Below are 24,507 nucleotides of genomic sequence, written 5' to 3' on the forward strand. Positions count from 1 at the left end.
CCAATTCTCCGCCCCCTCGTCAAAGCCAGGCGACAAAAGCACAAAGTTTTTATCATCGTCAGACGAAACATTAAAAAGTTACATATAGTAACTTTAATACACTACTGGTCAAAAGTTTTAGAACATCCCAATTTTTCTAGTTCTTGTATTGAAATTTTAGCAGTTCCAGTCCAATGAATAGCTTGAAATGATACAGAAGGTAAGTGGTGAACTGCCTGAGGTTAAAAAGAGTAAGGTTACCCAAAACTGAAAAATAATGTACATATCAGAATTTTACAAAAAGGCCTTTTTCAGGGAACAAGAAATGGGTAAACAATGTAAAGCTGTTCTGCAGCAATGGAGGTTGATCAAGCTTTGAAAGTTGGTGCTACCAATTCCCACAGGTATTCCAACTTGTCTGGGTTACTTATAACCCCCTCTGTTTGTATAAAAGTATTGTTGGAACACACTGTGGTACCATACCCTCGTGAGCATTATTTGATCAGTATTGTACTGCAGAAAGTAGTGTGTTGCTATAAAAATGGCGGGAAAAAGGCAATTAACAATGGAAGAGAGACAGACCATCATAACACTTAAGAATGTTGGTCTTTCCTACAGAGAAATTGCGAAGAAAGTCAATGTGTCAGAGAGTACAGTATTCTTCACCATCAAAATGCACTTAGAAATTGGGGGAAACTGTGACAGGAAGAGGTCTGGCAGACCCAAAGCCACAACAGAATCAGAAGACAAGTTTCTGAGAGTCAACAGCTTGCGTGATAGGCGGCTCACAGGACAACAGCTTCAAGCACAGCTTTAATAGTAATCGTAATAAGCCAGTCTCAGTTTCAACTGGAAAGAGAAGACTTGGAGCTGCAGGTCTGATAGGTCGAGTTGCAGCAAGAAAGCCATGGCTAAAACGTCTAAAAGAGGCTTGCCTGGGCCAAGAAACATCGTCAATGGACTACTGAAGACTGGAAGATGGTGTTATGGACTGATGAATAAAAATTTAAAATCTTCGGTTCATCACGCAGGATTTTTGTACGCCTTAGAGTAGGCGAAAGGATGGTTCCTCAGTGTGTGACATCAACTGTCAAACATGGAGGAGGAAGCGTGATGGTCTGAGGCTGTTTTGCTGGATCCAGGGTCGGTGATTTGTACAGAGTGAAAGGTACCCTGAACCAAAATGGCTACCACAGCATTTTACAGCGCCATGCAGTACCCTCTGGTATGCGCCTAGTTGGTCAGGGGTTCATCCTACAGCAAGATAATGACCCAAAACATAAGTCCAAGCTATGCCAGAACTATCTTAGGAAAAAAGAACAAGATGGTAAGCTTAAAAACATGGAGTGGCCAGCACAGTCACCAGACTTAAACCCCATTGAGCTGGTTTGGGATGAACTGGACAGAAAAGTGAAAGCAAATCAACCTACAAGTGTCACACATTTACGGGAACTTCTGCAACAGAGTTGGGAAGAACTTTCTGACGAATATTTGATTTCCATTGTAGAAAGAATGCCACGAGTGTGTTCAGCTGTTATATCTGCCAAAGGGGGCTACTTTGATGAGTCAAAATTTTAGAATACATTTTGGTTTATAAATTGATTCCATGATTTCTTTTTTAACTTCAATAATTTATTTGTTCTATTCTTTCATTTAAGAGTACAATAAGACATTTAACTGCATACATTTCAACAAAAACCTGGAAAAATTGGGGTGTTCTAAAACTTTTGACCGGTCGTGTATGTGTAAGATAAAAACAACCTTGCACACAGCTATTGTTTAGGATTGGCATGAGGTAGCAAAATAAAGGCAAATTCATCTATCCATGTTTTATTGAATTGTTTTCAACCATTCAACATTTACCGTCCATTATTGCCTAGAGGCAAATCCAGTTGCCCAGTCCAGTTAGGTCAGGTGTACAGTCCCAGAGTAGAGCAACTTTTTCACACTGTGTGATTACATATAAAGTCAATGCATTGATGTAAATTGGCACCGGGCGGCACCATTTAGGCAAAATGCAGTAGTGCACAGTAGCACTGGAAGCGGCTGGGTCTCTGTCAGAGTCAGATACGACCTAAAAACCCCCCTTCAGCGTGTGTATAGAACGCACCGGGGAGAGCAGCAGCTACACGGCGCTTGAAGATGATGTAGTATTAAGAGTGACAACAGTAGAGAGTAGTATGGAAGCCAAAAAATCAGACTTTCACCCAGGAGACCGGGGTTCGTGTCCCGCGTGTCACGTTTCCTAAACCCAACTGTCCCGTTCTTCTTTTACTAAACCCAACTGTCCCGTTCTTCTTTTACTAAACCCAACTGTCCCGTTCTTCTTTTACTAAACCCAATTGTCCCGTTCTTCTTTTCCTGAACCCAACTGTCCTGTTCTTCTTTTACTAAACCCAACTGTCCTGTTCTTCTTTATCTAAACCCAACCATCCTGTTCTTGTCCTGCTTGGAAACGTACCTTTTTATAAGCCCACCCATGAACCAATAGTCCCAACCAAGAGCGTTTAGATAAAGCGCATTTAGATATGGCGCTAAAGGAGACTTTCAGCGTCAATAACAACGCCAAAGGCACCTGACCAAGGGTCCGTATTTCACGCGATGGGAGTGAGAATGTGTTGCCCAAGGCTATTTTGCAGCGGCAGCCCCGCCCAAGAACATTGTGATTGGTTTAAAGAAATGCCAATAAACCAGAGCAGGTTTTTCTCCCATCCTGGAATGCTGCGTGGACTAGCTAGACCCTCCTCCGCAGCTCTGTGGAGGAAGGTCTGGCAAAGCGAGACTAGCTAAAAACCGATCTGTGCTCTTACAGTCAAATAATCATGCTAAGATTTTATAGGTAAGGTCTCTGTAATGACGTCCCTGCCTTTGTTGTTGATTCCGTTTCCAATGGTGTCAGACAAATATTTATACTCGACTTGACACTTGCCCAGTTTCCCTCCAAATGATGCAATAGAATCAGGCTGCGTTTGTTAAGAGTTGGCCAATCACACAGTTGAGAAACTCAGTGAAAACCAGTCAGTGTGGATAACTCAGTCAACTAAGTCATGTCATATGAAATAGACTTGACGCAAAAGTAAATGGGAACCCACTCCCTAAAGAAAAAACAATCAGTGATGGCTGAATTCCATTTAGGTGTTTCAGTCCTGGTATTGTGCAAGCTCGCTCAAAGCCATCACTCCCTGGGACATTTGAATAGAGTGGAGTCATAATTTTGTTATTAGTAGCTTACACCTCTAATTTATTTCTTCTATGGTACTGTAAGTCTTAATGTAGCAACCTTTCCTTCTACTGTATTTGTACCTTATTATATTTTTCAACAATAAGTGATCTTGACTCTCTCCAGATTTACTTACCCAGATTCCTTGTGAGAGTTACTTTGAAAGCTGTTCTTTCTGAGGATCGTCCGATATACAGGTAATGAATGAGTCAATGAATGAATTCCTTCAGGATGGGGCTGGGACAATGATAAAACTAATTATAATAATAATAATAGTTAATGGTTAACAAGCCATAATTAAGTTTCTAACACAACCTTGCATGTTTTACATCTTACAAGTTTAATAGTGTAAACATAAAGGCATTAATAAATAGTTACTATAATCAAAGAGATATCACACTTTTTTGGTTAACTGTAACATTCAAAATGTTTGCTTGGCTCCCTGCCAAAATGATTTCATGAAATCATTTTGGCAGTGAGCCAAGCAAACAGTTGTTGCTTTCGGATAACTATCTGACCCGACTGCTTTCTGTGCAGCTGGAAGGCGTGGCACTGTCTTGGCTCCCAAGTATTTAAAGGAGGTCTGAACTAAAACTCGCGAAACACAAAATACACAGCGAACAGAAGAGTTCTTCCTCCAGTCTGCATCGTCTCATTTTGTCTGCTATTCAACTGAGTGAGTTTGAACCACTTTCGCATGTAGCTCTGTCTATATACAGCCTGACAGTTAGGTCTTTGATTTATGACTTTATGCTGTTAACATGTTTACTCACGTTCATACTTGTCTCCTGAGCAGAGTGCCCCTCGGATTTCATGGCAAAGTACTTCACCTGATTTATAGGAAACTTTGTATTGCATGCCACTATTTGACTGGGAGGGATCCTTTCCTCACAAAATGTATCATAGCCATTGAGCCACGGTGAAACGTTTTTTCGTGTATATGGTTGAAATCGTCTCACTGTCTGTCTGTAAAGGACAGGCGTGGCTTGGGAGTGGCCTCATACAGCAGCAAAGCAAGTGAATTCTGGGATTTGTGTCTTTCATCCATATGAGCCAAAAACACATTTTCTGTCTTATCTTGGCCTAGAAGGCACCAATTTAAATTTCTACTACATAAGTGACCCAATTTAAAGATATATTCAGATTTCCAGCGGTGAAATTTCCCTTTAATATCTCATTCAGTGTAGCAAGCCAGAATAATAAATCAATATTGTCAGACGATGTAAAAGGGTCAAACATTCACAGGAATTGGCTCAGGGATAAACACAAATACAAAGTAAGCGTTTGTGTGTTGAACTCAATCCTGTGAATGCCTTAATTCTGAAGTCATCAATTAATGTCCCACGTTGTAGTTCAACATGAGTTCGACCCAAGGCAACGGGTCATGAGTGTAGCCAAGTGATGCTTACCGGATCACCACCCTCCTGGAGGAAAACAGCCGTACTTGGATGAATAGTATTTTATATTTGCTGCTAATTTCATGGGAGTCATGGGAACTTGAACCCACTTTATTTGACATTTGACGAGCTTTTCTAGATCTGTATGCATTAGTCAGTTGCATGTGCCCTGGTCCAGAGGGAGCCAGAGAAAGTCTGCACTGAGTAGTGAGAATGTAACACAGCGGATGATGAAGCGATATGAATCTCATATCATAGCAGGTTCAGCTGTCGGGCATCTAATATGTTGCTGTCACTGCTGTGCAGCTTGTTGAGGGTTACTGTACCCCCTTATCTCGCTGTATTAGTTTACAGTGCAGTGCAAACATTATGTCTAACATATTATTGGATGCATTAGTAAGTAAGTTGTTTTGTTGTGTATGTGGGTGGGTGTGCCCCCTTTTTGGAAGATGCCCTGTTAGCAGACTGTAATCTCAACCATATGGAGCAGAATTCCAAGCAATCTTTTTCCTCTACCGTTCTTATTTTTATTGCCACTAATGCAGGTGCTGTGGTGGATTTCATTTTGACTTATAAGCCCCTTGTGAGGGCCCACCCTGCAGTAAACTTTCACAACCTACTGAGGCTTCCAAGTTACAATCGTTGTGGGGATGAAAATACATTAGTGACGAGGGTAAAACCGAGCTAGATCTGGTGAAACATACAGTACATGCTAGCAGCATCGGATGGAACGTTGGTCAGCTGGCCTGCCACTTTGGTCCAGATTGACAAATCTCAACTACTTAATGGACTACAATGAAACCGGGTACAGACATTCATGGTTCCCAGAGGATGAATCCTGACTTTTTTTTTTCTAGCGCCACAATTTATTGAATGACATTCATAGATATTCATGTCCCCCTCAAGGTGAATTGTTGTCACTTTTTGTTGATACCTATCGCTCTCATCAGTTCCAAATTTAAATGACTTCAATGTTTCGATTTATCACCAATTACTTGCAAAAGTAATGGAATTCCCATCAGCCTCAGCTTTATTTCGTGCTTAAATGCTGATTAACAAATGTTAACATGCTAATGTCTGCTAAACCTCTACTGAGGCTAGTGGTTAGCACAGCCTCACAAAGCTAGCATGGCCTCTTAGTCTTCCATCTCTATGTCCCTACAATACATATGGTCACTGTTTCATCTGGTTCATTGAATGCAAGTTGGGTGTAAATATACTGCATTTTATTGACTGAACATTTTAGCTGCTAAGCTATTAAAACAAAGTGAAGTGCGTTACTATTCCCTATTCTGTGAGAGAAGAATCTACCTAAAGCTATTGCCTAATGCACATACAGTATTAATGCACATACAGTATTAGTTGGCATGTTTATCAGGTTATGTATATTTTTATGCAAATTGTTTTCTTAAACTGTTTAGCCTTCTCTGTCAGTCAGCAGTAAATGTGTGACTCACAATCCTAAACTGGCAGGAGGAAGCGTTGGCTTACCTACTAGCGTCTGTCTCGGATTCATCGTACTCGCTCCACGTCTCCACGTTATTGGAATGTGAATAAGGAGTGAACGGATTGTCTGCCTTGCATGGCCTCATCTGAGCCGGTTTGGTTACCACATAACTGTCACTGTTGCCAAGGAATGTAAAGTGTGTGCTTTCAGTGGTATTGTAGCATTTCTTGGAAGCTGGAATTGCCAAAAAGATGTCAAATTAGAGTGGAGGGTGAAAATTAGCATAAAATTGGATGGATTTAAGTTCATGCATTTTTCTTCAATTCCTTGGCTCTCACAGAAATATGACTCTAAAGCATTATGTTTTGATCTTTATATATATATATATAAATAAATAGTGAAATTGGTGCCAAAGGGGTGGGGAGGGTGGCAGCAGCTCAGACTCTAGGGAGTTGGGCTGGGAATCAGAGGGTCGCTATTCAAGTCCCCATATGGACCAAAGTATGGTGGCGGACTGGTAGGTGCTCTTGAGCAAGGCCCCGAACCCCCAACTGCTTGGGGCAGCCTGTCCATTGATAGCTGCAGCCCCCTCACTCTGACATCAATTCATAAGTGCATGTATAGGTACTGAGCACAGGGCTGGACTGGCCATCTGGCATACCGGGCATTTTCCCGGTGGGCCGACGGACTTTTGGGCCGAATCGCTGATATAAATAGGCCTTTTTTTAATTTTTTGGCCGGACCGGCCCATAAAGAACTCACAGCGGCCCATTGGTTAATTTTCTTTATAGGCACTGGCCTGACCCAATGAAATCCAGGAACCCCCTTCCACTCCGGGCCACAAATTTACGAATCCCACTTTGGCCACGCCTCCCGGCCCTGAGACGTGAGCTGTAATAGTTATGCTGGAAGTTTAGCATTCACGTTATAATGGACAAACGACCACCAAGTGCAAGGGAGGTGCAGAGAAATTAGAGGAGAAAAAGATTAACAATCTACAGGCGGAGTCCTCAAAAATTTCTGACATGTTTGGGGCTGTATAGCTGCTTCAACATCAGCATTACCTGAAGCCGAGGAGGAGGAGAGGTGGCTGGCTATAGAAGCAGAAACAACGATGTCAGGGAAGAAGGCGAGGAGGAGGCGAGTGAGGAAAAGATGGAAGAGAGAGTAGATGACGATGTGGTAAGGACTAGACAAATTAACAGGGACTTTCAGGAAGGGAGGGAGGCTGTGTGTGTGTGTGTGTGTGTGTGTGTGTGTGTGTGTGTGTGTGTGTGTGTGTGTGTGTGTGTGTGTGTGTGTTTGTGTGTGTGTGTTCGTGCGCGCGCGTGCGTGTGCGTGTCACGTCATAACGATAACAAGCAGTTTGACTGTAACATTAAAGTTAGTGGCTGTCAGGTAACCTAACTGTTTAAGCTTACATTGAAAATGCTAGCGGTTAGCCTGTTGGGTAGCTGAAAAGTCTGTGTGATCTATAAAATCAGTGGTGATTAGATAATACTTTTATTAATACTTCATTCATCCCACAATGGGGAAATTCACTTATTACAGCAGCAGTGTTTCCACAATAAAAACAAACCAACAAACAACCAAACAAACAAAAAACAGGCAAACAACAGACAATGTGCAAAAAACACTGAATGAATGTAAAGTGGCATTATATAAAAAGCATTTAAGTAAAGTGAGGTGGGCAGTGCAAAAAAAATAGTGTAATTGTAATTGACGTGAAATTAGATTGAAAAATATGTAATTACATAACAGCAAAAGTAATTAACCATAATGTAAATGATATTTAAGTGTGACCATAATATAAATAATATTGAAAAAGTAAGTGCTTGGAATGGAAAAAATATAAATACAGTTGGAAAAATATAAATACAGATAATAACAAATATATACATAGAGCCATGCTGAGTGGCGGGTGATTGAGACAGGACCCGAAAAAAACTACAACATTATCGGGTGGTGCAGGTGTAGAGTCTGACAGATTGATACAAGCATCAGTGTTCTTGAATGGCTTAATTAGCTTCTCTTGTATTGGTGCTCTTTTCCAGGGCATATACTACTCTCAGCTTTATTCTAGCTTTTGGGAAGGGTTATAGTTATGGTTACAGTATTTAGCAGACACTTGTGTCCAAAGCGACAAAATATGAATCTTACAATAGTTAAAATTAACAGTAAACTCTTTTTAAAATTGCTAAGCCAATATTAAGCAAAATAGTAATAATAAAAATAATGACAATATCATATCAAATATCAATAATAAAAAAATTATAAAAATACCATAAATATACAAACCATAACTCTAAGAATGAATTAATTATTTAAGTATTTAATCACGGTGGGGGTGGGCCGCCTGGGCCAAAAATACCAGGGCCGATTTTTTGTCCCAGTCCAGCCCTGACTGAGCATGTGTGTGTAATGTGTGTAATAACAACAGAGTGAAAACAATCCTTGCGGGATTAATAAAGTATAAATTATTGTTTATTATTATTATTATTATTATTATTACAGCACAGTTGTGAATCAGAGCACATGCTGACCTCCATAGAAAACCTTCTGGAGATTTTCACTGACCTAATAAATCTGAATGTAATTTTGCTAAGTAAATCAGCTCCAGATGTGTCCTGAAGATATCACCGATGCCATGAGGGATATTGAAATGAAAAATGCAAGATAGTCGTATGATTTATGCTCTGTTTAGCAGCAATATTAGTGAATCAAATTAGTATTCATGTGATATTCTCATTGCAAGAAAAAGCTTTTTCATGCAAAGACAGGATTACATTCTCTTTATCGGTTACATCATCAAAATATCAGTACTGTAATTTCAGTTGTATGCGTTTGACTGTATCAATACCTTAAAGCTCTAAATGAACAGAAGAAAGAAGGGATCCTAATGTGACACACACATATACTGTATGTATATACATATATGTATATATATATATATATACATATATATTCTTGCCTTCAATTATAAAAACATAGCTTTTCTATGTCTCTATAAATAAATCTGTGATTCCCAACATATATAATATACTCAGATTGGAATAATCTACCTGTAAACATTCAATCCAGTCTATCTCTCCACTCCACCTGTTTTCCTATTACAGCACCAACTGTACCTGTCCATAATCCTCTACAACACCATGATAACACCTTTTCTAATATTATTATTAATATCCAGTTTCATTCTTGCTCTCCCTTAAAGGAACACGCCGACTTATTGAGAATTTAGCTAATTCACCGTAACCCCCAGAGTAAGACAAGTCCATACATACCCTTCTCATCTCCGTGCGTGCTGTAAGGCTGTCTGACGGTTCCAGCATTAGCTTAGCCTAGCACAGATCCTGCAGGTAACTGGTTCCAACTAGCCTACTGCTCCGAATTGTGACAAAAGTGACAAAATAACTCCAACATGTTCCTATTTACATGTTGTGATTTGTAGAGTCTGGCGTGTACAAAAAACAACGTAACATGAGACACAGCCATCTTTTCTAACAGTAAACAAACCGGGAACTATATTCTCAGACAGGCTTGCTGCGAGCATATCACTCCGCCCAAGTACTATATTCTTCCGCCTGAGAATATAATTCCCGGTTTGTTTACAGTTAGAAGACTGCTGTGTCTCATGTTACGTTGTTTTTTGTACATGCTGTGACTCTATAAATCACAACATGTAAATAGGAACATGTTGGTGTTATTTTGTCACTTATTCGGAGCAGTAGGATTACTGGAACCATTCACCTGCATGTTCTGTGCTGGCCTGATGCCGCTGGAGCCGTCAGACAGCCTTACAGCACGCACAGAGATGAGAAGGGTATGTATCGACTTGTCTAACTCTGGGGGTTACGGTGAATAAGATAAATTCCCAATAAGTCGGCGTGTTCCTTTAAACGTGATTATGACTGACTGATTATGATGTTTTTTTTTGGTCTGTTTTCGTTTTGTTAACTGTTGTGTCTAATTATGATTGTACTGTATATTTATTTATCGTTAAGGAACTCCTCGAAAACGAGATGCTGCATCTCAAGGGGTTACTCCCAATAAAGACATTTTCATCATCCAGTGTCACTTGTTTGTAATCAAACAGTCAGTAAACAATAATTGAACACATTCTTTTTGGTCACGAGGTAAAATTTACACAAAAATGGATGAAGCATCTTTCATTGTTTATCGGGGGGCCATCCGTGGAGCAACAAGCTCCTTATCTTTTGCCAATGAGTACGATAAATGGTTGTTTTTTTGGAAGGATGATTCCAAAGGAGGTAATCTTGTGAGTGTTAAAAATGGACAATGTACCCGCATAATGATTTGGTAAGGACTATTGTGTTGTATCCAATAAAAAGCACCAATTACCGTGTCATTGTGTTTTATCTATTTTTTTTTTCTTCTCAGGATGCGATCAATCAGAGGCACATCTGGGGTGGGTCGGTTTCCAGGTGTCACTCTCGGATTTGGGGAAGACACAGAGGAAGATAAGGAAGTGCCAGAGGAAAGCAATTCTGTGAAAGAAAATGCATGTCGGAGGTGGCTGCGTAAGGTTTGCCCATGCTGCTGTCCCAAGCCAAATGAGGACGACATTACGAACACCTTGGTCACGGGGGCTGATGATAAGGAGGACGGGACAAATGGCGAGAAGCCTGAGACTGGTGACAGGCAGCTTGATGGTAACTGGCAGCTCAGAGAGCCCACAGTTGTGTTATTTATCAACCAAAGTCAATGCCGGCCCACGAGAGAGACTTCACCCTCATATATTTGTTTTTGTTTTCGCAGAACTCATCCTAAAAGTGCGATCAATAGACCTGATGAAAAGCAAATCGGGGGGGAACCGCACAGAGCACCACACAAACCTTTACCAAAGGGATGACTTTGTTATTCGCAGAGGACAAACTTTCCAGATGTGGATTACCCTGTCTCGACCCTTTGACCCCAGCACTGACAAAATCCATCTACAACTTAAAACTGGTTAGTCCGAGTCCTTGACGGAAGCAGTGTAGTGCTTTCTAAAAGGGAATTGAAGCACTGTATTTCACCTCTATACACCCCACAAAGTGTTGCCATGTGTTATGGTTCTAAATAGACACCAGAATAACATTATAAAAATAGAGACTTTCAAAACAACTAGGATTCCATAGGCAACATCAATGCACATGAAAAGTAATGACCCACATGTCTCGCCTCTGAGGCCAAGTGTGAACCGGGATTCTCGGTGAAACGCCGTGCAGAGTTGCACATGATGATGAAGACCTCCCTCTATCGGGGCAGTCACGGGAAGGAGAGGAAGGTGATGGGCCGAGGGCTGTGGGAGGAAGAAGAAAAATGTACCAGAACTTTTGTTTTAAACTGTTAATTCAGCTGCTTGTGTGTGTGGAGCTATTCAGATTGTGCTGCATTCATGCGTGAGATAGAAAGACTTATTGAGAGAGAGAGAGGGAGAGAGATAGAGGGAGAGAGGGATAGAGAGAGAGAGAGAGAGAGAGGGAGAGAGAGAGAGAGAGAGAGAGAGAGAGAGAGAGAGAGAGAGGAGAGAGAGAGAGAGATTTCATGACAGTTGCTATTGCTATGGTAACAGTTCTGGTTGCTATGCTCCAGGGATAGAGCTGTATGTATGCCGAGTCCTTGGTCTTGTTTTAACCCTTTTGTCTTTTCAAGATATCTATATCAGAAATATGGGTTTCTCTTTAACTACCTCGTTTGAATTACCCCAAAATAACATGGATGATTCCATACAATGGGCTTTGCAAGTACAACAAATGATTGGATCTTCACTTTTATTGAATTTTGGGTGTTTTATTCAATGTTTTCGAAATCCTCACTGAACGTTGACATATACAAGTCTGTGATTATCCTTCCTTTATATATTATAATATGAGTCTAAATAATTCATCAAGGAATTCAAGAATTAGGTCATTTCCTGTAGATGAGGTTTATTGACCATGAATTCCAAAAATAAGTGTAAAACTAGTGGAAAGAAGTTTGTCAGTGGTGTGTATACATGGTAGTGAAAAGAAGCGTTAAACGTCAAAAAAAGCACCAAAACATTGAAAAAAGCGCCAAAAGCAGAAAAAGAGAAAAAAGAGACAAAAACGTCAGAAAAAATGTTGCTGTTCAGTTTTGACCGGGGAGGACCTGCGTGCATGGTCAAATGGAAGACAACACAAGGGTTAACTAAAAAGTCGGCTGACAATTCACCAGCGCTGCTGCCACCACCAACTGTCTCTGCTCCCTCTCCCATACTGTACGCCAGAGAGGATCCTACAATTATAGCTGTGTGTGATAACAAGGGAAGCTTGAAGAGAATAATTACACTGTCTCTTTTACAGAAGGACCGCGTATATATATAGCTGAACTATTTTATTTTTTTACCCTTATGACCCTATTCCGTGCATGACACTAGAGAAACATTTATGGCTTATGAATGGTTGCTATTTTGCAAATGAAGTAACCAAAATGAGGGCAGAATTTGTTTTCAAATTACATTCTATGTTTCAAGTAGGGTTTTAACCTATTAAGTCCACAATGTGACGTTGTGACCAAAAAATACAACACTGATCATGAATAATCCAATAGTTTTAAAAAGCCATCTCCTATAACAGCAACAAGCTGGACAATAGAAGCTGCACATGATGACCGCTCTGCAAATGGTGGATATTTCATTTCTAAATGAAAAGGGCCATTTCTCTGCTGATATCTCACTTCAGACCGTTTTTAACCGAGCTCACAGAACCCTGCACTCAGTCCAAACACTGTATTCTGAGACGCAAACCCCCCACGGCATGAGTGTAGTTATTTAAAATTCAAGTGAAAGTCAACAAGAGTTAAAAGCTTAGACTGCGTGCTTTGACCTGCGTTTCAAAGTCTGAAGCCTCCCTATTGGCTCAGAGAGGCTGCACTTTTCATAACACCTGACAGAATGATAATGTGGGGCAGATTGAACACTGACAGCTGCTTTTCACAGAGTCTTACCTGTTGCAGGGCTGAAAATGTAAAGTTGTTCCTCAGGGGGGTAAAGGCCCTGGAGTCAGTAGAAAGAAAAGGATGTATCCCGCCTGGGAGTAGACTGTATTGCTTCTTAGATAATGAGATATGTTGGGTGCAAAGTTGACATTTTACGGGGTGTTTATGGGCCCCATCGATACAGGGGGCTGCCGCATTATGTGCGTTGTTTTGCTGGAGCAAAGAAATTATTTTAATATTGCTTGTGCAAATGTAGAATTTTAGCCTGATTCGGATGTAACAGATAAAGACAGGAAGTCACCGACAAATGTATAGGCTTCAATTTCCAGAGAGGGCTGTAGATTTATACACTCAGTTTAGGGGGAAAGCTCTTGTAGCTGGATGTAATGTTGGAAATTATGAGTTTCTTTATTATAAAAAACACTGATTTTGGTTTCTCTCTTTAAACCCTTGATGCAGAAGCCCTACAGTTTACAGCAATGTTCACGACATAACTAACGAACAGCAAACTGCTGCCAAAGATTTTCTAGTACAGTAACACACTGTCATGACATGCTGTGTGTGTGTGTGTGTGTGTGTGTGTGTGTGTGTGTGTGTGTGTGTGTGTCTGGATAGTTTGGATTTGGTTTCTGTTTATTCAAACAGTGGGAATGCAGGTGTGGCTTAGATGGATGGAGGCCAAATGAGGGCATGGTAAGAGCAATAGTTTCTACATGCAATGTTCCTTCACACGTCTCCTCTCCCTTCCTCAGGGCCACTGCCATCCGTGTCAAAGGGAACCCTGGTAACCATCCCATTGGTGGAGGAGTTGGAGGATGGTCGTTGGGAGGCTGCTGTTGTGAGACAGGATGACAAAAGGATAATGCTGTCAGTGAATTCTCCCCCCACGGCGGCCATTGGCCGATATCAACTCACAGTGGAAACACATTGCGCAAACGGCCAGGCTGTTTCCAACCACGACCCGGCCAATGACATCTACCTGTTGTTCAACCCCTGGTGTGAAGGTAAACACGGGATAACAAAAAAGCATCCAAGACACATATAAGGTGGATATTGTTGCTGTCAGGTGAAAACCTTATATGTCCTGAAGGCTAATTGGAAAACATTGTTTTGAGCGATTTACCTCAGTCGAAGTCAGATGAAATCACATTGTCACTGTTTAAATATTTGTAAAACCCACAAACAGACATAAAGGGTCACTGATAGCATTGATTTATGAAAGAAAATGTAGCTAATTAAATATATATATATGCCTAACAGCAACAGTATATCTAGTTAATATACTACAAAGGGTGGTCAAAATAACAGAAACACCTTACAATACAGTCAAATAGCCCTGTAGTAAAGGTATATAATATGTTTTAGCTGTTTCCCTGTTTTCAGTCTTTAAAGGTCCAGTGTGTAACGTGTTTAGTTGTTCATTATCAAAATCTGTGTTGCCCGTTCACACACTCGTTGAGCACACAATGAATATTGACCACCACCATCAATTCCAAGTATTCCTTTTGGCTTGAAATGTTACATTTGCATTCGCATGACCTGGGGTAGACGCTCCATTTTCATGCTCCATCTCGAAATACGTTAGCCGGTAAGGGACATACAGGACATACTGCTCTCGTGTTTTCGTTGTCACATGATAAACTCGCAGGTGCTGCTAACGCTGCTAATGGGTATCGTAGCTTCCCAGCCCCGGCCATTGACATATGGCCCTGGCAGGTTTGAAGAAGGAAACATGGAGGAGCACACGTATTCAAAATCCAAATTTCAGGAACCGGAGTCTTCCTCTTCACCCAGAAAAATAAAAATGATATTGAAAAGAGCAAGAGACCGGCTTTTTGAAGCGTGAAGGCGTGGTACGAGAGAGTTGATTGCGATATATGATCTCAACGCTAGATGAGAGAAATTCTTACACATTGGACCTTTAAGCTAAGCTAAGTGGCTGCTGGCTGTAGCCTTATATTTAACAGATAGGCAGGGGTATTAATCTTCTTCAAAGGAACAAAAAATGATAGTCACATTTTTTTACAATACCCTCTGAAATAGTTGATAGGACAATTTCAACTTTCTCTTGTATAGTCCCTTGTCAGTCTTACAAGCTTTTCATCAACAGTGTTCACTAACATTTCTAAAACCAATAATTTTAGAAAGTCTTAAAAAAGACATATGACTACTGCAGCTTTTATAATTGACCAAAATTCACATTAAAGTTCAATATTCAAAATAAAAAGTTGTTATTTTCCGGGATTTTTAAAAATGTTCTTACTTGTTCTCTGTCAGATGACACAGTGTTCATTGATTCGGAGGTCGAAAGGCAGGAATATGTCCTGAATGATATCGGACGAGCCTACTACGGTACGGAGAATCAAATTGGAGAGCGGACATGGAACTATGGACAGGTGGGTGGTTTTTGTGATCTTTCAGTGTTTGGTGAATAGACTGAGCAGTAAAAAATAAAAAAAATAAAAAACAACTGACTGGCTCTCGCCACCCTCCCTGTGTTTTCTCTGTTTTGGTTTCAGTTTGATGATGGGATTCTTGCTGCTTGTGTCTTTGTCCTGGAAAAGAGTGGAACTCCTCCGTCTGGTTGGGGAGACCCGGTTAATGTGGTGCGAGTCATCTCAGCCATGGTGAGACTGCACTTACTATTTCTTCACCTGATCTACCTACCTTAATAATTCTCGTCATAATGTGTTCAGCACATGTGTCAAACTCAAAATCCGGCTAATTCTATGGCTAAGGAACTCTTTTGATGACTTTTGTAGGGCTTCATATCAACAAAAATGCCGGAAAAAGCAACAAATTTACAAAAAGGTGACAAATGTCTGAGAAAGCCACAAAAAAGTCGGAAAAAAAAGCTACCAAAATGTAAAAAAAAAAAAAGTGACATGCAGTAACAAAAGCATGTCAATAAACTCTACATGTCCGGCCCTTGGTGTGATTCTCTTTTTTCAGTGTGGCCCTTAGTGAAAATGAGTTTGGCACCCCTGGTATACAGGGACCATTAAAGTCGAAAACCCTGCTCAGTCATGTCATATCGCCTGTGGCCATAATAACTCTTTCCACACATCCCAGCAGTGGCTCAGCAGGATACCTGCAGCGTCCTAGGGTCTAGCTGATGGATTTTTCTCCTTTTTGAGCACTAGTGCAAAATGGTACGTTTAGACAGAAAGTGCAATGCCCTGCTGCCATAATGTCAACAAGTAGTGGCCAATACATTTTGTACAGATATGCATTGTTCCTAGTCTGGCTATCACCAGACCGAGCTCAATCTTTTAAGATTGAACATTAGTCTGGGGAGTCTGCTCTGTATTTTCTACTGCACAAGAGTTCAAATGACTCTGTACGCCACTGGATAGTCCTTCAACCAATCAGACCAACGATCCGGGTGACGTACTTTGCAGAGGTCGGTAGTAAGGCAAACACATCCTTCTTTTGTAGGAATTGTTCCTTGGTGAGTTTCTGTTCCGTTTTTCAGAGAAAACTTGCCTTTGAAATCTTTTAAAACAGCAGCGACAGCAGCATCAACGGGTTGCTGCGCTTCGGTGGCCGCCATGTTGAATGCAAACAAGAAGCTGCTTGCCGTCGCTGCGCTATCGTCATAGTGTTAAACCCGCCAATAGCGCGCCAGGTGGATAAGCCAGTTTGTGATTGGTCCCCGCAGATTTCTAACAGAAGCGGGATAGAAATATGTACAGGTTTCCAGCCTGAGCTGCAGAGAGAAATCAAATCACCGGCAGATCGGGCTGGATTTACCCAGTCTACGTTGTTCACAGAGGATGAATCCTATTGATGGTGATCCCGACTTTTTCTCTTGTTTTACCATGAAGTTGACTTTTTTTTGTGAAATGTCTCGACAACTATCCGATATATTGCTGTGATTTGTACCATTTAGGTGGTACACACATTCATGTTCCCCTCAGGATGAATTGTAATAACTTTGGTGATCGTCTGACATCATCAGGTCAAACTTGCCCAATACTTTGATTTGTGACCAAATATATATGAAACTAGAAGGGCACTCAGAGAGCGCAGACCTTTGCCAAGGCGTGCCCTAGCTAACATTCCGCCTTGAGGGGGCCTTCACGTACATTTTCCGAGCCGGGGCCTAATTTTCCTGATTATTCTGACATCACCAAATGCGGCAGAAATGGCCTGTCTCGCAATGTTAATAAAAGTAATAAAAAAGAAAATGAAATGTGTATCCACCCCAAGGGCGTAACTTTGGGTTCAACATTGGGGATGTGGGGTTAAGATCTCCAACTATCTAGGGAGGTCCCGGGACATGTCTGCATGCATTTAAAGAAAGCGACAAAAACGATGGAAAAATTGTCAAAAAACAAGCTCAAAGCACCTGCATGTCATAAAAAAATAAATAATAATCATTGTTTCAATCTGCTTTATTGAATGTAGTCAAGATTGAAATACTGTATGTATCATTAACTAAATGAAGTCATGTTTATTTCAACTGTTACTTTGTTCATGTTCCTGTCAGAGAAGAAAGCATAGTCTTGTTCAGCCAGGGATGGGGTTCTTTTTTTACGTATACTACAGTTTACGGTTCATAGCTTCAAACTCAGAAGTATAAAAAAACGACAACACTTTCTTCTTTTATCCAGATCAATTCCCCTGATGACGGTGGTGTCCTGGAGGGGAACTGGTCAGGAGACTATTCAGCTGGAACTAGTCCAACAGTTTGGAGTGGAAGTGTGGATATCTTGAAGCAGTACCATAAAACCAGCGGGAGCCCTGTTAAGTATGGCCAGTGCTGGGTCTTTGCTTGCGTAGTCACTACAGGTTAGCTGATTTTTTTCACGTGTATACATAACATGCTTGTACAGTACTATATATGTGCAAATGTCACAGAGATATTGACAACCGGTGCCTTATCACTCTGTGTTCCTTTCAGTTTTACGGTGTTTAGGTATTCCCAGTCGAACTGTGACCAACTTCAGCTCAGCTCACGACACAGACGTCTCCTTGACAACAGATGTATACCTGGACGAGAACCTGGAGCCTATAGATTACCTCAATGCCGACTCTATCTGGTATGTCCTGTCACCATCCTTGTGCCTCATCGTGGCATGTTTCGCTCTCTAGTTTATGAAGCCTGACCTTCGAGTCTTTCCCCTGAAGGAACTTCCACGTGTGGAACGACTGCTGGATGGCTCGTCCAGACTTGCCCCCGGGATATGGTGGTTGGCAAGCTGTCGATGCCACGCCTCAGGAGACCAGCCAGGGCACCTACCGCTGTGGCCCTGCTTCTCTCGCTGCTGTGTGCAATGGTCAGGTCTACCTCAAACATGACACTCCGTTTGTGTTCGCCGAGGTTTGTGGAATATATAGTTTACCTTAAGAGCACAGTTGTAAGGCTTGCAAGGAATGGTTAGAATTTATGCGGGAGAAAAACGGTCAGTGTAACGCTTATCAGTTCAATTTTCTAAGCACAAACGGATTTTTGGAAAAACAGAAAAATGGGTACAAATATCAATTTTTCATTTTTTTCCACCTTGACAAATAAAAAAATTGGATCTTTAAACAGTTTTTCCAATTTTCTGTTTTTATTCAGAGGATCAGAAATTTAGAAAATTACAAAATTGCATCTGAGCTCAAATTATTCAATACTGCAATGGTAGTCTCTTCCTCTATTTTGCAGAATAGCTAGGTGGAACGAGGGAGAGAATACCATTGCGGTATTGAATAATTGGAGCCCAGACGCAATTTTTTAATTTTCTAAATTTCTGATCCTCTGAATAAAAACAGAAAATTGGAAAAACTGTTTAAAGATCCAATTTTTTTATTTGTCAAGATGGAAAACAATGAAAAATTGGATATTGGAACCCATTTTTCTGTTTTTTCAAATGTCCGTTTGTGCTTCGAAAAAATTTAACTGATAAGCGTTACACTGACCGAAAACCCTCTAAAATACAGTTTTTCCTCACATACTTGACCTACAGGAGTGAGCAACTGATCTTTTTTGTTGACACATTATGTGTGCTCTGTGTATATTAATCATGAGCCATTTGGCATACATCAAACGATGCATGACGCGTCCCATCTGTTCAGGGCTTTATTGTCTGACTCCCTCTCTCTCTTGTTCCATCTTTCTGCACTCTTTCAGGTGAACAGTGATAAGATCTACTGGCAGAGAAACATAGATGGGACCTTCAGTCAAATCTTCAGTGAGAAACAGTCCGTGGGCCACTTCATCAGCACAAAGGCTGTTGGCACTGATGAACGCGATGATATCACAAACCTTTACAAATACCCTGAAGGTATCGCCAAACTGCACACACTAAAATGTTCATTACAAGTCAAGATTACAAGAACTCAGAGTATGGGATGCCAAACCGCTGTCAAAAATCTTTGATCAATGTACGTATGCTGTATTGTTTATTGAATTAACTCGACATTTTGAATTGTTCTCAGGGTCAGAGGAGGAACGCATTGCTGTGGAAACAGCTTGCAGCTATGGCTCCAAAGCACAGGTATATTCCTCTTCCACAGCAAAGGATGTTACTATAGAAGTGACCATGGATGGTGACGGGCCTGAAATGGGAAGAGATGCAGAGCTGACCATCGTGTTGCGAAACAACAGCTCGGAGCAACGCAGGCTCACCCTGCACGGCCAGGTGGCAGTCATGTACTACACCGGTGTCAGCAAGGCCACGGTCAGAAAGGACAGGACAGATGTGGACGTGCTGCCCAATGAGGGTGAGTGGAGCTTCTTACCTTAATTCCTTTTACTACTGTTTAACTTATTTTATTTACATTTATTTTATCGTTATTAATACATACTGTGTGTATATGTTTATACTTATATTGTGTATATTCGTTTATATTTGAGAATGTGTGACATGTACCAACAACACCATGACAAATTCCTTGTATGTGCAAAAAACGTACTTGGCAATAAAGCCCTTTCTGATTTTGATTCTAATTACTCAGGGAGGGCTTGGAACCCACAGTTCTTCTTAGGTGTCAACAGAGGGGTTTTCTCACAATAAAAAATAATTGAAAAGACGTGCATCTGCGATTGTATTTCCTTGCTGGACAAGAAACACATTTTTATTTGTGAGCCTGAAGGCCGTATAATGCTTCTGCGTCGAATCGACAGCGTAACCCTGCAGACCCCTCTGCGTCTACGAGGGACCCTACGCCGTAGCCTGACGTGCACCTCTCCAAAAATGTAACTACACGTCGCAGCGACGCACGTGGCTCGGCCGTGGCTTGGTAGTGTTGCGTTTCCCCTGACCCATTCTCTGGTTCTCCTTCTCCATAAACAACGTGAAATCAAGGAGAGGGTTAACTTCTCCTGCTCCAGATTTCCCACCATGGTCAGAAAACACAGAGGAGACTCTTTGTTTCTCTCACTAGGACTCTAGAGTCGCTACTCGCTCTGAAGCTAATTGCCGTCACTCTCTCCCTTCTCCTTCGCTCTAGCACACACTCCCCACACACACATGCCGGCTTGACACACACGCCAGCGCACAAGTATAAACATCAGGCCACTTATGTAGGCTACGGCGAAAGCTCTGCGTGGAGCCTCTGCAGGACCATAAAACAGGCTTTAAAGATTTTGTTACCTTTGGACAGAGCCAGGCTAGCTGTTTCCCCCTATTTTGCAGTCTTTGCGCTAAGCTAAGCTTACTTGCTGGTGGTGGTAGCTTTACATTTACAAGACAGATATAAGAGAGGTATCGGTATTCTCATCTAACTCGCAGCAAGAAAGCAAATATACCCAAACTATTGCTTTCACAATTTTACTTGATACAATATAAAGCTTTAAAAAGGTAGGTGAGAAAGATGGAAATACACTTTTAACACACTTTGCCAATGTTCTGTCTACAGTAAAGTATTTGGAGTGGACCCTGGATTACAAAGACTACAAGGACCAACTGATAGACCAGGCCGCCCTGATGCTGACGCTGTCAGGCAGGGTCAAAGAAACACAGCAGGTCCTGGCCACTCAGTTCAGTTTCCGGCTCAGGACCCCAGACCTAATCATAAAGGTAAGCCAAACAATTCATAAGATATGAAAAATATTACCGGTAAGAAGATTAAAATGTGAATTCTGATCTGGTTTTGTTGTTCTCTCGCACAGCCGATCGGGGAGGCCGTGGTAGGGGAGAAGATGGCCGTAGAGATTTCATTCACTAACCCGCTGCCACAGGTGCTGAAAGCCGTGGCATTCCACGCCGAGGGACTGGGCCTCCTGACTTCTCGAAAGATCCATTATGGGTGAGGATGGAAAACATTGTTTATTTTGTGCTCAGGTTTTTTTGTCTATCTTTCTCTTTTGTGATTGCCACTGTCATTTCCTGTCCTCAGAGATATTGGCAGTCGTGCCTCTGTGTCTCTGACTGAGCACTTTGTCCCCACCCTGCCCGGACCGAGGAAATTACTGGCTTCGATGGACTGCAAGCAGCTCACACAGGTCCACGGTGTGGCCGACATCACAGTGGGGGACAAAAGCAACGGCACTCGATAGCGATTTGAAAACTAAGGCCCTTTTGACACTGAATGTTATAATGTCTGTTTTTATGTCATTGATATTGAAAGTTAGGGTTTAGATTTACAAAATGTATGTATGCCACTACAGTGCTGCTCTATTTTGCAGGATGGTGTTTATGGGACAGAACCTTTTAAAACCAGTATTAGCTAACACCAAACTCATGACAAATTTTTTGGTGGCATTTTAGGCATTTCATTTTACAGCTTAGACAAGAAAGGGGAGAGAGCATGGAAATGACATGCAGAAAGGACCAACTCAAGACATGTTAATGTAGTCCCACAGTTGTTGCAGAGGTTGGACTCTGTGGCAGCTTTAGTGAAAGAAGTGTACATTCAGGGCGCCCGGGTAGCACAGTTGGTAGAGCGGGCGCCCATATATAGAGGTTTACTCCTCAACGCAGCGGGCCAGGTTGGACTCCGACCTGCGGGCCTTTGCTGCATGTCTTTCCCCTCTCTCTGTCCCCTTTCATTTCTTCAGCTGTCCTATCAATAAAGGCCTAAAAAAATGCCCAAAGAGACAAAAAAAAGAATCTTAAAAGAAAGAAAGAAGTGTACATTTGTAAAGCCAGACTCTCCATTGAGATCCTGTTTTGTATTTAGAAATGTGATTCATTTTGTTTGCTTCGCCATGTGTTGAAGTAAAGTATTGTGTTATTTAATATCTAAATGTTAAATGCTGTTGTATTATTAAAACAAAGAAATAATTCAAAATGTTTCCTGCAGTCTGCTGAATTATTGTGACATTAAAGGTCCCATGGCATGAAAATTTCACTTTATGAGGTTTTTTAACATTAATATGTTTTCCCCCAGCCTGCCTATGGTCCCCCAGTGGCTAGAAATGGTGATAGGTGTAAACCGAGCCCTGGGTATCCTGCTCTGCCTTTGAGAAAATGAAAGCTCAGATGGGCCAATCAGGAATCTTCTCCTTATGAGGTCATAAGGAGCAAGGTTACCTCCCCTTTCTCTGCTTTTCCCGCCCAGAGAATTTGGCCCACCCATGAGAGAGAGAGACATCATGGCTTTCAAACGAGCAAAGTGGCAGTTGGTCAAGGCCACAACCCCCCCTCTCCTCCTCAATAGCTACAGACAGAAATGGCACATCCTAAGGAAAGCTCATTGTGGGACTGGCTCTAGTAGCTGTAATTCTGCACCAAGGCTGTATTTCGGGAAAGAGACTTCAGATACAGTATTAGGGGACCACTAAGGTCTATATAAAAGAGACTTCAGATACAGTATTAGGGGACCACTAAGGCCTATATAAAAGATACTTCAGATACAGTATTAGGGGACCACTAAGGTCTATATAAAAGAGACTTCAGATACAGTACACAGAAATGTCCTATATTAGTGGTAGCTTAGTGGTGGTTGTTCTTCAGCTTTCTCTTCCTCCAGAGTGTTTGTACCCAGTCCGCTCCCCGTTTTATGGTCAGCAGATGTGTCTTCTGGCCTTGGTGACCCACTACACTCGCTATCTTGTAAAAATGACTTTTGTGTTCGAGCCCCCCACCACCACACAAAAATTCTGCATTTTAATCACTGAATGCTGAAGTGTTTTTTTCTTGCGCACAAGATAATTTACTATAGCCTACATTCAGGATTCTAAATTAAGTGAGTTAGCGAATGTTCAAATTTTACCAGCCAATCGATAGATTACCATAGTTTGTTTGGCTGACGAGTGAAGCATATCTACCAGCCACGTGCATATTTTACCAGCATTTGGCTGGTAGATGGTGCTAATTTTGAACTCTGCACATTGATTTCATATGCGTCTCTAACGACTTCAGATGCACACAGCCACCACTTCACTAACAACACCACAACACACATAAAAGGAGTTTTATTTAGAATAGCCAGAGGATACATGAAGGATAGGGTGAGGCCCGTGCTCGGTGGGATCATTAGGGTCGAGGAGATAGATGAAAAGGGCTCAAGGAGAGGGATGAAAAGGATGAAAAGGGTTGAGGAGAGGAATATAAAGGGGGGGTCACTTGCTGGGGGATGAACAGTGTTTGAACCGTATATTAATAATATACAGTCTATGGTTCGAACAGAGTGGTGGTGTGGCTGAAATGTCTGGGAGAGGGGGGTCAAGACTCAGGGTGGGGGTACACCTCAAAGTGAAGTGTGTTCTTGACTTGTTCTTTAACTTATAATAACTTCATATAATGGAGAGAACACAGCTGATCAATTTTATTTTCTAAAGAGATCTTAAAATCCCGTAAGGTGATATTAGGGCCTCCGTAGATAACAGTGTTCAGCGGTTAAAATGCAGATTTTTGTACGGTGGTGGGGTGCTCGAACACGAAAGTCATTTTACAGGATTGAGAGTATAGTGGGCCGCCAAGGCAAGAAGATGTTCCTGCTGACCATGAAACGGAGAGTGGAGTGGGTAGGCTACAAACACTCCAGAGGAAGAACTTGCTGAAGAACAACCACTACCACCACTATGAAAATGACAGTAACAGGGTTAGTTAGTGCTGACATTGGGTCTGGTGATTGGTTATAGTGTTGTCTTTTATTTTGATTATTGACAGCGAAATTGTTATGGTTCAGTCTGTGGCTGAATCTCAGTTCTTATTTAATAGCTGCTCGCTCCTCCCTTGAACTGGGAGTTGTTCTGGCATTCGCGAAGGCGGTCTCAAAGCTCTTAATCCTGCCCCGAGGAGTGATAATCAAGAGGAAAAGACGTCTCGTCCCTCTAAAACACATCTTCTCATTGCCTCTCTCCTGCCATGATTTCCTCGCGTCTCTCCCATGCTTCCTCGGTGGGACAGAAGGTGAGGCAAGCGGAGGCTCGGATCGCCTGTGGGCGGGACTAAGATGTGAGGAGAGGAATCGAGGAGAGGAACCGGGGATCCACAAACTGGGAATTGGGAAAGGGCTTAAGTTTCATCCCTCTAAAAACACATTTTCTCCTTTCCTCTCTCCTCGCATCATTTCTTGGCGTCCCTCCCATGCTTCCTCGATGTGACGGACTAAGATGCGAGAAG

The 24,507-nt window shown here is 41.7% G+C and overlaps 1 protein-coding gene across 2 annotated transcripts; it reads left to right on the plus strand.

The window, feature by feature from the left end:
• The first annotated feature begins 3,821 nt into the window (after positions 1 to 3,821).
• Positions 3,822 to 21,910, plus strand: LOC114561787 (protein-glutamine gamma-glutamyltransferase K). 2 transcript variants are annotated; one of them, XM_028587890.1, is made up of 14 exons: positions 3,822 to 3,875; positions 10,445 to 10,716; positions 10,823 to 11,014; positions 13,759 to 14,010; positions 15,284 to 15,402; positions 15,526 to 15,633; positions 17,623 to 17,800; positions 17,913 to 18,051; positions 18,140 to 18,332; positions 19,125 to 19,278; positions 19,433 to 19,717; positions 20,855 to 21,015; positions 21,108 to 21,244; positions 21,335 to 21,910. In XM_028587890.1, the coding sequence occupies exons 2-14, from the start codon at positions 10,446 to 10,448 to the stop codon at positions 21,492 to 21,494; spliced, it is 2,349 nt and encodes a 782-aa protein (XP_028443691.1). In that variant the 5' UTR covers positions 3,822 to 3,875; position 10,445; the 3' UTR covers positions 21,495 to 21,910. The 2 variants fall into 2 exon arrangements, with proteins under 2 accessions (XP_028443691.1, XP_028443690.1); XM_028587889.1 differs by lacking the exon at positions 3,822 to 3,875 and adding an exon at positions 6,971 to 7,225.
• The last annotated feature ends 2,597 nt before the right edge of the window (positions 21,911 to 24,507 follow it).

The sequence above is a fragment of the Perca flavescens genome, chromosome 9 (genome assembly GCF_004354835.1).
Source record: "Perca flavescens isolate YP-PL-M2 chromosome 9, PFLA_1.0, whole genome shotgun sequence".
Classification (NCBI taxonomy): domain Eukaryota; kingdom Metazoa; phylum Chordata; class Actinopteri; order Perciformes; family Percidae; genus Perca; species Perca flavescens.